Source organism: Rhineura floridana, chromosome 2 (genome assembly GCF_030035675.1).
Source record: "Rhineura floridana isolate rRhiFlo1 chromosome 2, rRhiFlo1.hap2, whole genome shotgun sequence".
Taxonomy (NCBI): domain Eukaryota; kingdom Metazoa; phylum Chordata; class Lepidosauria; order Squamata; family Rhineuridae; genus Rhineura; species Rhineura floridana.
Window position 1 is genome coordinate 23209378 of NC_084481.1, and position 13799 is coordinate 23223176.

General features: G+C 39.9%; 1 protein-coding gene across 6 annotated transcripts in view; it reads left to right on the plus strand.

The window, feature by feature from the left end:
* HECW2 (HECT, C2 and WW domain containing E3 ubiquitin protein ligase 2) overlaps positions 1-13799 on the plus strand; it is a 299050-nt gene that overhangs the window by 243111 nt on the left and 42140 nt on the right. For 5 of the 6 annotated variants that reach the window (XR_009760443.1, XM_061608169.1, XM_061608168.1 and 2 more), the window contains 3 exons: positions 375-484; positions 5439-5559; positions 7090-7203. Coding sequence is in view for 5 of the 6 variants with exons in the window: in XM_061608169.1 (XP_061464153.1) it covers positions 375-484; positions 5439-5559; positions 7090-7203 (345 nt within the window). In the remaining variant the exon portion in view is untranslated. Of the gene's footprint in view, positions 1-374; positions 485-5438; positions 5560-7089; positions 7204-7299; positions 8030-13799 lie in introns of those variants that run through there. The other variant, XM_061608171.1, reaches the window with a different exon arrangement.

The following is a 13799-nucleotide window of genomic DNA, read 5'->3' on the forward strand; positions in this document are numbered from 1 at the left end:
TAAATATGATTTCATCCCCAGACTTCACCTTACACACAAATGCATGTAATAGTACCTGATGATGTCTTAGAACAGGCAAAAATAATCCCAGTGAGAGTGACTGGAAGCAGAATAATAGGTTAGGAGGAAGTGCTTAACCTTTTTCCCTCCCACCATTTCCATGTTCCAGATTGCACCTACCAGCAGTCTTTTCTGCCAGAAATTTCAAATGCATGTTTGCAAACATTTCAAAGTAACCAATTTGGCACTGAAAGTCATTGCTTAAAATGTTTAAAATGTATTAGATCATCATCATCATCAAAAATGTTTTAGATGCAGTTGCTTCAAAGAAACATACACATCTGCCTCATTGTTTTTGGTCAATTCCCTCCTAGTTTATTTGAAGAGGAAATAATGTCATATGTACCGCCACATGGCTTACTCCATCCCAGTTATTGCCAGTCACCACGAGGCTCTCCGGTTTCCTCTCCTCAAAACTCTCCAGGTAAGCCCTGTTACAACTGCAGAAATGGTGAAGAGTAAACCTGATAGGATTTGTTCTTGTCTGTCTTCATGGCTATCTTTATGAGAATAAGCAGGAGGTGAATACTTTAGTTGTTGAGACTACACAGATTCTGTGTCCTTCATTGAAAACATCTGAACAGCCTTTCTCAAAAGTATTTTATTTTTAAGGCATGAAAATGTTTCTAACTGATGGGGTTTTAAACAGATTGAGTTGTATTTTGCTTTATTGAACAGAGCCACAAATGTGATATTTTAAATTGCTAGTACTGGGAAAACTTTTTAAAAAAGGAAGGGCTTCCATAGTAATAATTTTAAAACCTTGCTTTTATGTTAACAAAGCACAAAAAATGTGGCTTGGAACACTGTATTTTTCCATCCCTGGAGGACGGTGTCCTGGAGCAAGAACAAATCTGTAAGAAAACTACTTGGGCATTGTCAGGATCCCTCCTGCTGCCACGTCCTGTCAGGTCCCTCCAGTCAGGATCCTGGTTTTTATTTGTTCTCTCAGCGGCTCTAGCACAGATCTTGCAAGATCCCACTGCTAGGCAGCACCACCAGCCACTCCCTATTTCACAATATTGCTTTGAGACTTTGCCTTAGTCTCCTTCTGGCTTATTGTTACTTTGTGTCTGGGTGCACTTGCAGGCCACAACCCCCCTGTATCTTTGTGCCTATAAAGCATACAGCCCTGGGTTGCTCTGGATACTTGATGTAACACTATCTCTTCACCTGTGCCACCATTTGATACTGTTTCTCCACCTTGGTAAATACCCCGCCCACCCTTCTGGTCTGTGAAAGCCCCAGCCAAGGATCAGGCCTTTGGTAAACCAAGAAAATATTTATTTATAAACACCAGGAAATAACAAGGTTACTTAAGGTATATTTAACAAGCGTATGGTTTCATATATTGCGTTACTCTTTATGTTTCTAGTCATATATAATCTGCCTCAATACCAGCCTAATACAATCCAACCCACAACCAACTCCAACACACAACAACCGACCGAACTCCCAAAACTCCACCAACAGAACACTTTCTCAACTGTCATCCTCTCATTTATACCTTCAGCCACTGAAACACTCAGCCAATCATCATACAGCATTCTCCAGCATTCCAGCCCATGTACTCCCCCTCTCACTCCGCCTACTTACCTCATTTACTCTAATAAACCCGCACTTACCATATTTACAGTAATATCTATATACAGGGACATCACAAGCATCCATTAATTAATTTTTCAGGCATTACAAACTGGATTCTTTTTTTTTAAAGTCCGTTTTCAAAAATAGCCATGGAAAATTGCTACATTAAAATCAGCGTTGGAGAATAAGCAAATTAATGAAAAATTTGGTACCAAATCCAAATTGGGTGGAATTCTAGCACATTCCTAGTTGCAATATATTATTTGTATTTTAATAAAGTAGGGAATGAAATATGAGATCTGAATGAGGACAATACTACAAAAATTGTAGAGTGTGATGTCATTATTGTACATCACATTGCTAGCATTAAACAAAATATGAAATTGTGTCAGTAGTAATAAAAAAAGTTTTCCATATGAATCCTGCATGTTGACACTGAGATGCTGATAAACTCCCTTTATCTTTCCTGTTCCTCACACCATACATCAGCAGCACTTTGTTCTGCAACAGTATTATCATTATCAGTATTATTATTACCCACCCTTCAGTGGGTCACAAGGTGGGTCACAACATCCATTGTTTTTAACATCCATTGTTAAAAGCAATTTTTTAAAAATTGCTCAGTGTCTTTCTAAAGCTCCTCACTGACTTGTGTAATTTCACTCCCTTCTTTATTTACTAAACATATTTCTTAATCAGACTTCATCAGGACACTTCAGGGTGGTATATAAAAGCATGAAAAAAATTATTCACATATCAAATATAAAAACACTTAAAACAGCAGCAATAAATAAGATAAAAACAGCCTTAAAAACATTAAGAACAAAGAATGCTGATTCAGACTAAAATAATCTAAAATGCCTGAGCAAATAGGAAGACCTTAACCTTTTGTCCCAAATATTGTGATATATCCATCGGGCATTTACTGCTACTTTTATCCAGTTCCTTTTAAGGCTGTAGATCAGGGATAGCCAAAGTACTGCCCTCCAGATAGACAACTCCTCCTATCAGGTAATTGATTGGGCAACGGAACACCTACGTCTCACTGCCTGCTACCAGTCAGCCCATGCCCAAGACAAGGAGGGATTGCCTGCTAGACCCAGTCATGAAACAGCTGCTCCATAGGAGTGCTATTCTGTGCCAGCAAAAACTGTTTAAAGTAAAGAGACTGGCACTGCTTGGCATACAGCTCCTACAGAGTTCTCTAAGGCCATCTCAGCTGATCACTCCAATGCCTTACTATGATGAAAGACACTATGTCATGACAGCAGGGTCCTTCTGCAGAGTGAGACACTGTAGGGCAAGTGGACCCATAGAGCACTCCTGTTGCTCTCCAAGGTCCTTGTTGGCCCACATTGCCTCACCTTCTGAGCAGGGATGGGGAAATTTTTAATTCATTTCACATTTAAAGCTAAATTCACACTCTCCAAAACAAAATGAGAACCAAAACACAACAATCCTTCAACATTTGCACTTATTTTATGATACAGTCCAACCAACCCGTCTTTACAAAAATGCATATATTAGGGGGAAGTGTGCATAAAAATGTATATTAGTAAAAGTAACCAAAATGCATTATATTAGAAGAAATTGCTTGCAAAAATGTGCATATTAGTCAAAATTCTCTATTTATCAGATTTCCATTTCTAAGCCCTGTTTGACCAGAGTTAACAGTAAACATGCACACACACTTTATAAATAAACAGGTGCTTTGAATAGAGTGGTTTCTCTTTCAAACCACTTTGAACTCTGTCAAAAAACATTGTCTAAATTCAGCCTTGCAATGCAAATCCCATCCATGTTTGTCCCCCTGCATAGGAATGCAGCCTGAGTTCTGCTTCTGCCTTCTCTTTCTGCTTCTGCTAGTCTACAACTCCATACCTACCCATGCTTTCAGGTTGAAATCAATGCTTTTTCTGCAGAACCATCCCATGCCAATTTGAGAGTGGTGTGTCCTTTCTTGTTACCCATACTAGGAACAGAGAAGACTTTTTATAGTGATCTGGTTTGGGAATTATTATTATTATTATTTTAGTTATCGTTGCATTTCTATCCCGCCTTTCCTCCATGGAGCTCAGGTGGCGTACATGTTTCTCTCCCCCTCTCCTTTTTATCCTCACAACAACCCTGTGAGGTAGGTTAGAATTAAGAGCCAGTAGAGTTACTGCTAAAGGTCAAATCTTATAATCCTATAGCTTTCTTTCTTTCTTTCTTTCTTTCTTTCTTTCTTTCTTTCTTTCTTTCTTTCTTTCTTTCTTTCTTTCTTTCTTTCTTTCTTTCTCTCTCTCTCTCTCACACACACACACAGAAACACACACTATCTGAGACACTACAAATATTTGTACATTTGAAGTTTCAAATTGCATCATTTTGTTAGTGCACATAAAGACATTCATTAAGAGCTGAGGTAACATTTTGGGCATGTTGCCAATTCAGCTTCTCAGATTTGATAACATATTTGGAAGTTTTAGAAATCCAAGAGGCAGAGCAGTTATACAAAACAATTGAAATGAAGATAACCAGGAAGGGTGTTAAAAAATATTTTTTTAAAGTACAACATATCCAGGATGTATTATACTGAAGGCTTCTGTGTGTGTAATCTTTAAAGTAAGATACGATTAAAATAGGAAATGGGTTGATGAAAGTTTCCCCTAAAGATACTTGTAGTTCATTTACCTGCTTCGCTTACAAAGATGCAGTAACCGTAAATGCAGTGCATGTTGGTGAATGTGGCTTTTTTCTTTTTTTGCACATACTTCTCCTTTGAGAGATGCTATGTCTGCAAGTTAGCTTTCAAAACTAAGCATGAGTTTCATTATGTGTCAGCTTATACCAGAATCTGAAAGCAGGTTTCTGAGATCACAAATGGCAGTTAAAGTAATTTGCACTTTTAGATATTTCCACAGTTGACTAGAGCAGATTAAAACAGTCCTGATTTGAATAAAAAACAGACAACTACTTTTCTAAAAGTTTCAGAACAGGGTTTTTTTGGGGGGGGGGTAGATCCCATTGAACTCATGCAAAGGATTGCACTGTAACTGTGTGAATATATGTGTGGTGTTCATATGTTTTTAATAGTATCATTCAGATGTATTTAAATGTGTAATGCCAGGCTGAGCAAATACATGATTTATGAAAAGCTAATTCATGTTCCAATTCTCTTAGCTTTCATTTTTTCCTCCTGCTGGTTAAGAAGGAACACATAATTGTCATCTTCATTATATCTATATTAAAATGTCTACATGCTTACATGAGATGTTTATCCAAAACAAAGACTGTCCCTTTTTGTTCTGTGAATTCTGGCTCTTTTACTAGCCCATCATTGTTTAAAACACACTGTAAGAGATTTCAGTCTTCCCTTATCTTTTATTTATTTACTAGAATCTGTGTGGTCCACTGATGTCAGATTTACAAAGCAAGAGCTCATACTCAGGATCTCTTTAACAGTTAAGGCATACATAATCTGTGTTAAGTAATCCTAAATATGCAGTCTAGTTTAAAGATGTGAGACCTGCCTGGCTGGACCAGGTCAGGTCCAACTAGTAAAGCCTTCTTTGCCAAGATAAATAACAATCTTCACAATAACAGAGATATTGTGGTGTACCAACAATTGGCCAGGAGCCTACCATTCTTCTGCCGACCCCCACACTGGCAACTTTCCTGTCTGCATATGATAGAACATGTGGTGCTATTGCAAAGCTGTAATTTGCCTAGCCTTGGACGTTTCTGACAGAAAGCTGAGCTACAATTGTTTTAATAAAATAAATCTTGTGGTTCTGGCTTTGTTGCAGGTACTCAGCGTGCTAATGCTCGAGCTCCAGCTCCTTATAAAAGAGATTTTGAAGCCAAGCTGAGGAATTTCTACAGGAAGCTGGAGACTAAAGGATATGGACAAGGCCCGGGAAAATTGAAGTATGTAAAAGTGTTTTATAGAACGGAGCTAGAACATTGTTCCACAGTCAGTTTCTTCTCACTAAGGTGCTTTACATACAAATGCAGGTTGCAAAGCCTGGGTTGTTTTGTTTTTTAAAAGAAAAGCAACATTTTTGGAGAGGGAGATTTAGAGGAGAGAGATAAGGTGTTCCCCATTCCCCATTCGGCACTTTCCCATTCCAAATACCACCTCTAAGTGGCTTTTTTAAAAAAGAAACATGGTTTTGGGGCTCTGTTATATCCATATGCATGCAATGTGCAGTATACCCCTGACAGTCCATAAAGCTAAATGAGTATAGCGTGCACCTTATTATGCACATCGGTGAGGCCCATTTTTGTTTGGTGTAAGAGGTGGCAAGTATAAGAGACAGCATTAGTTGTTGCCATCTGAAGCAAAGGGTTTCTAGGATATGTTTGCTATAAGCAAGTGTCTACAGGAAGCACACAAGTGGAGCCAGTGAGGTACAATGGGTAACATTTTGGGTTTGGACATTGGAAACTCAGTTTCAAATCCCTCCTTGGGACCAAATTAGATGTCACATGTTAGTTGTGTGTGACAATCAGTGTTTTTTACAATGCATATCAGCTGTGGGGGGCTGCAGTGCAAGCTGCTTTCCCCTCCCCTTTGCCATGTAATGTGTACCTTGATCCTCAACTATGAAATACAAGGGATGTCGTTAGGTGAGTGACCATATTTCACCCCATGCCTTTCAAATGTGTTCTAAGGGTGAAGTGTCACTCAGGAGAGAGAGTGGGGTACAAATGTGATGATGGATCCATAGGAACATGGGAACATATCATTTGTAGGGCCTAGCTATAGTCTTTCTTAAGCATAAGTATTTTGAAAGGTGTCATTAGGAAATTCCAAAGCAATACGGCCCGGTATTGAGGAATTACTGTAGTTATTCCTGTTAAAATGACTGATTGGGGTGGGTGTGGGAGATTGGCAAACACTTTGCACCAAATTGTGGCCACTCAGTCATTTAGGCCCTGCCATTCACTCCCTCCTTGCCCCAGAAGCCAAATTTCACCTTGTCCTTTTGACAACATTCTGTTGATGTTCTTCAGCATGCATATTAAGGACATTTCCAGTCAGTGCTAACTGTGATTGCTAGAAACATTTAGTGTCTATGTCTGTAGACCAGATCTTTCAGAATTCTTTTGCCTGTGCTTAATCTTGCTGGTGCATGTGGCTGACAGAGACCACTAACATCTACTGCGTTGCCTAGAGTTGAGTTCTATAGGTGACTCCCAGTTGTCTTGATGGGGACGGTATCCACCCCTATTTTGAGTTATTCTGACACTGTGCCCAGAACACTGCCATCTAAGTGTGGGAAATTGCCATCTAAGTGAATCCTGAGAAATATTAGACTGCTGCCACTGGATGTAAGATTAGATTGAATGTGATCTGCAGTGGTAACTTTCCCAGGGTCTAAATATAACGAGGAAAAATAAACATGTAAACTGCAGATTGTGAGCTCCTTTAATTCAATTTGTCTCACTGTGCAGATTAATTATCAGGAGAGACCATTTGCTGGAAGATGCCTTTAACCAAATTATGGGTTATTCAAGAAAGGACCTGCAGAGAAATAAACTTTATGTCACGTTTGTTGGAGAGGAAGGGTGAGTAGAAAAGGGAAGTGGCCACCAATACAATGTTTACTTTATACTATGCTTTGCAGCTGTGCTCAGATGTTTTATCTACTCTTTGCGGTCTAGAGCAAGAAGAGGAAGGATTACAGCCAGGAAATGCCTCATATAAGCCTAGAACTTACAGCTGTTCAAAAATAGGTTCTCTAGCTTTGTGGCATGTGAACTCCTTTGCAAAGCATCAATTAAACTGTGTACATGTTGAGTTCTTTCCAAATCTCTTTTGGCAGAAATCCTGCATATTGTTGTGCACTTCCAAGGCTGCTTTAAGGGGATGGAAATAGTTTTGGTAGATATCTAGAAAATGCTAGGGTAGTTTAAATTTTCTACAGCAGTTGCAGTAAATGCTTAGGCACTGAAAGGGGGAAGGTTGACATTATAACATTTATTGAGCCATTAAAGAATTTGGGGAGGCTAGAAGTATTTTTTGTTTAGATGAGAAATTTAAGAGAGCCCAAAGGCTATTTCTAGTGTCATAATTCTTTCAATGTACCCTGTTACCATCTTGGGACTGTTTTCTTTTTTCTTTTCTTTTTTTTACACATTCTACTCGTTCTGTACAAAATACCCTTCTTTTAGGGGAAAAAGGTCACTACCATATAAGTATCATTTCAATAACAGTCTTGCCAGCAGATTTTTTGTAGTGTAGCAATTGATTCAGGTCTTTCTCTAGAAGGTAATATTCATTTCCACAGCACTCATTCAGAATATTTTGTTGCTGAGGATATGTGATAGTCCTTTTACCCACCAATAATGTAATTATGTATGTCTGTGTTGTTATAATATTTTGAAAGTGGTTCTGAGAGTGCTACCAGAATATGTTAATTAATCCTTGCAACATCATTGGTGATGAATATGCTGTTTTCTTTCTATCCCAACCTGTGATGTGTTAATAAATTTAAAATTGAACTTTATATTTTAACTGCTTTAGAGCCTGAGCACTCTCCTGCTGAATGAAGAATATAAGAATATAATGGCAAGCAATTCCTGGCCATTTAATTAACTTTTTTGCTATTTATTTTTCTTTGATATCTGTCCAGACTATAAATATTCCCATCTCACCTTTTTGTTCTTAAATAAAACAAAACAAAAGAAAAAACCTTATTTCCCTTTCCCTTCTATGACATGGTAACAGGATATAGTACTATTGGTAGGAGCTAGTGTGAGTATTGCAGTAAATAAAATCATCTGGGAACGGCTTTAAAACGATTTCAGCATCTATGCTGAATGTGGTAGCAATGAATAAAGAATCCTCAGTGCATGTGATAAAACAGCTGTAGAATTTTCCCCATACAATAACTGGAGCAACATGAATCTGCTTCAAGAAGTTACCTTTTTCTGTCAGCACTCGCACCATTTAGCTGTAGTATTCTGGAATCTCTTGTCTTTGAGCCTTTTAGATGACAAAGGAAGGATATAACATCTGAAACTAAAAACTTCATGAACAATTTGCTTTAAAAAGGCTACAACATGAAGCAAGTAATTGCAGCTCTTCCTCAAAAGAAATGCCATTATGTTTGAGTGGGTTGGTTTGAGACTGGCAGAACAATCCTAACTCCCCCACTGCTACCGCTAGGGCTTGAGAGGGCCACCGCTGTCACCTGGGTGCTCACAGCAGCAGTGGTAGAAGGTGGGGGGGCAGAATGGGCCTGATGCTACCCAGTCCAGGCTGTGAGACTGGCTCAGGTTCCATTTGATTCTGGGCCAGCTAAGCCTCTCCCCACCCTCATAATGTCCTGTTTCGGGGTTTTCCATCCAGTCCCACTGGTGGGCATCCCACCAGCAGGCCTTCTGCCCACTCTTTCATTTGGCAGGTGGAAGGGGAAGGTATGCTCAGAGTGAGTGACACTTGTGTTACTCGATCAGCAGTGGCTGGCAATGTGGCTTAGCCAGCAGAAGAGAGCAGAGGAATATCTGCTCAATCCACCACTCCCAGCTCTGCGGGGGGGGGGGTAAATTGCAGGCTAAGTCATACTTAGAGCAAACTCATTGAAATCAATGGGATTTAAGTTAGTCATAACTAATTTAAGTCTCCCTGAATTCAGGAGAGTCTAACTCTGCACATGGCTAAGCATGTATCCAACCCAATGAGAATAGTGACTTCTTATTTTATATTGAATCACAATATTGTTTTGAACTGCCTTGAGGGCCCTTCAGGTGGCCAGAAGGTTATATGTTTCTATAAATAAATTGAGAAAATAATTTACCTTTGATTGAACCTAGAAATAATGTGATTTGAAACACATTATTAGCAGAACATGGAGCCTGTGCATCAGACAGCAGCACAATGTGAATTATTCTGTGTGCCACACACACACATGGCCAAAGAGGACAAGCTATAAGCCATAATATTTCTGTGCTGGAAGTTAAACATCTGCTCCTGCAGCTGTTGTGTGCAAATGTTTTGTTGGTTTGGATTGCCTTCAGTCTTGTGCCAATTCTTCGGTTGTACAAGCAACCTGACTGTTGGAAGAAACTGGAATGAATAAACACTGCAACAGAAGGCGTATTAACTATTTGCATGAAAAGAGCTGTCTAGAGTTGGGATGTTTTCATATGTCAACAGCAAGCCATGTTAATTTTAACATTCTGAATCTTTGTATCTGCAGAGTGAGACAGAGACAGAGAGAAGATAGTTACTCTGTAGCCTCTCACAAGCCAGAGTTGACTCAGTACCTTGGTACTTTCAGACATTATAAAAAGTTTGTGAAGTTCATAGTGAGATGATAGTGGCTATGTGTACTATGCACTTTGTGCTACAGCAACCCAAATTCTCCATTTTTTAAAAAAATGTTTCTATTCCACTTTTCTTGCACTCAAGACAGCTCACAAAAATCAAACACATCCATAAAACCTGTTAAACACAATTTATGGAACTGTTGAGCCCCAGTTCCCCCAGGTGGATCAGGGAGAGGTTTCGGAGGAGGAGGTTTTCGAGGACATTGAGGGAGGGGGAGATGCTGACAGCCCGCAAGTTCCCATGAACAGCCCTCCCATCAACGCAGCTCCTGCTCCGACTGCAAGCACTCCAACATAGCTGTTGGCAAGCGATCTGGCACACGCGCCAACTCCACCCCCCCAAGAATCCCCGCCTGGCACTCCAAACGCTTCCCCACCAACCTGCACCCTTCTCCCCGAGATTGAGCCGGCACCTAGCGAGCCTTTGCTGTCAGATGAGCAGACGGAGGCTTGCCTTTTGCCCCGTGCGAGACGATGCGAGAAGCAGGATGGTCAGAAGGTGGTGCAGGAGTCAGAGATTATGGGCTAAGACCTTTCCTATTTAAAGCGGCACCCCCCTGATTGGGGTGCTGAGTCAACTTACTCTGTACGCTGCAGAGAATGTCTAGTTAGCCTAATTAGGGTCATTAGTGAGTCAGCATAGTTAGGTCTATGAAGTGCACTGCTTTTGATGTAACCATTACTTTAATAAAACAAGAATTACTTCCAGTCTCACCTCTGTCTCATGTCTCGCACTCTGGGCAGGACAGGAACAGGCTAAAGTGTTTAGCAGCAACAAATAATTTTAAAATGGTTATCCTGAAAAGATGGGTTTTTACAGTGCTTCCTGAGCACCAAACCAAAACGTCTGAGAGACTGCAACCTTGGGATTACTGTGCAATGCAGAATGTAAAGCCAACCTCAAGCAATTGGAGCACATAATAAAAATCTTAATTCAGATTATTGGTTCTGGTAGACACTGGGCAGGGAGCTATTCTGGTCACACTGTCCAGCTGAGCACCCTTTTCACTTTTGAAATATTGCTGAACATTGTCCCCTCCACCCCTCATGCCTTTCATGCCTTTGGCAGCCATGAGGGCTTAGAAACTTGCATTTAAAAAAATAAAAATGAAAGCTGATATTCTCATCGTGTTGTATTCTGTGACCGTTATGAAATGTTGCATATATTTTTGGTACTTCAACAGAATTCTGCAGTGCACACACTTAGTACAAAGGGGCGCTCCCTCCAGCCCTCAAAGTTGTACCAAACTCATAGTTGCCTTTTGAAACAGACTTAAAAAAAAATAGAAGGCATGTGGGTATTCCTACATAACACCTAGCTGCTTATGCTTCCATAAATGGAAGAGCTTGTGGGGACATCTGTTATTAATGAAAGAGACCAAGTCTAGTTTAGAGAAGTCCAACCTTAAATCCTCATGCAGGTATTTGTGTTATAAGAGTAGCTTTGGGCTATGTGGTAAGCAAGGTATTCAATCCTTAGGAAAGGTTCTGCATGGTAACCCTGGTAATAGATCTGTTTTGCCACTAACCAAATGTGCAGTGTGATTTCAATGGTATCCACACCTTTTGACATGCCCCACTGCAAACTCACACAAGAGATGTCTCTAGGCTTAGTTAACCTTTCTCATCTTGCCCAAACACAGTAGGAATTTTATTGACATTACTGTGCTGCTGCTGATTAATGACATCCTTTTTTTAAAAAAAAATCTTACTATATTGTTGTGTGGGAGTGCTTTTGGAGTGCTTTCTCTTTTTAGGTGTTAATACATGGATTTTTAGTATTAGCTATCTTCATTTGGTATCAGAATTGTGGAATGAATCATTGTGAATCAAGCGGACCTGTCTGGTCCTGAAGGAATAACAGAGGAAATATTTGTATTTTCTGTTTGGGTTTCAGCTAGTATTACTCATTTTTCAGTACAAATGTTTACCTGTCTACTCAGAAGTAAGTCCCACAGAGTTCAGTGGGGCTTCCTTCCAAGTTAGTGAGTATATGATTGCAGTCTCATTATCTGAAAGGTGCCAGAACCCATACTTGGGCATCTGAAAATTTAATTTGTAGAGTTAACATTTCGTTGGTACTGTTTACTCAATCCCTAGTTGGAAGAAAAGCACATATCATTTGTTGTTGGTCTCGGTTCTCATATTTATTTTGTTGGCTAGATGCTGGAAGAGCTATTTCAATGCATACATCTGAGAATTCTATAAAGGCACTTGTAAAATGTGGTTTTAAACCTAGAAAAAGAATCAAAAGTGTAACTGGTTGTACCCTAGTTGGGATCTGGGTGCTTATACCGTTTATATTGTATTTACTCCCTATGTTCCAATGGGGGACCTTTGGTGGTTCCTCCTGCCCAGGAGGCTTGGTTGGCCTCCACCAGGGTCTGAGCCTTTAGGGTGGCAGGCCCTGCCCTTTGGATGGCATGAACCATCTATCCTTTCTTTCAGGTGTCTTTTTAAAAAAAACAACTTTTTAGACAGACCTTGTAACGTGATATCCCACCCCCAGCCAATACAGTATTATTTATTGGTGTTTTAATGATACTTCTATTGTTTAAAAAATTTTATGCCTTTGTACGTTGTAAGCAGCTTTGATGTACTCTATGAAGAGTGCAGCCTATAAATACTTTAATTAATTGATAAATAATAAACATTAACATTCCAGCTTTCTGCCTCATCTATAGGAACTCAAGCTTGACTTACTTCCAAACAATCAGTAAAACAACCATCGATTTTAAAAAAATTATATAGATAGATATTGATCATGGTAAAGTTTTATATCTAGACTCTAGTGAGAATGGGCTTTTTTTGATGTTATGTGCCTTCAAGTCGATTACGACTTATGGCAACCCTATGAATCAGCGACCTCCAAGAGCATCTGTCATGAACCACCCTGTTCAGATCTTGTAAGTTCAGGTCTGTGGCTTCCTTTATGGAATCAATCCATCTCTGTGAGAATGGGCAGCAAGTTTTAAATGGATCTTTCCCCATTTTTGTCAAGAACATATAGAAAGGTTCATTTGAAGTTAATTTTGTGACGGTATATTGTTGTGCAAGGAGGTGGCTTTTTCTGGTATGAAGGGAAGCTTAACACTTTCCAACTGCCTTGTTTAATATGTAAATGTGATGGGTAAACTGAGTTTGAATCCTGGAATAGGCCAGTTTCTTGTTCTGGATGAGGCTGCATCCAGCAGAGCTTGGAAAAGTTACTTTTTTGAACTACAACTCCCATCAGCCCCAGCCAGCATGGCCACTGGATTGGGCTGATGGGAGTTGTAGTTCAAAAAAGTAACTTTTCCAAGCTCTGGCCAGGCACATAGTTTGGGGTTACTCCTGGAAACATCTTTGCCATTAGAGACCCAGGTGACCTCTGGGGCTAGGAATGCCTTTTATCAGCTTGGATTGGGATAATATGGCCTCTGTAGACCATGCACTGGTAATCTCAAAACTGGATTATTGTAGTGTGCTATATGTAGGCTGCCCTTGAGCCTGGTCTGGAAGGCCCAGCTGGTACAGAATGCAGGGGCTAGACTGTTGATAGGGGCATGTGACACCTCTGTTAAAACATCTCACTGGCTGCCCATATGCTAACAGGCAGGATTTAAAGCTCTTGTGTTGCTATACAAAGCCCTGAACAACTTTAGTCCAGGATACCTTAACAATTGTCTGAGCCCTTATATCCCAGCTGATCACTAAGATCATCTGGAGAAGCGCTGTTAATTGACACCTGTGTTATAGACGCCTGACTGAGCATTTAGTGTTATAGGTCCCATGCCGTGGAACACTCCTCCAGCAGAGATTCAGCAGGCATCTTCACTTTTGATTTTCAG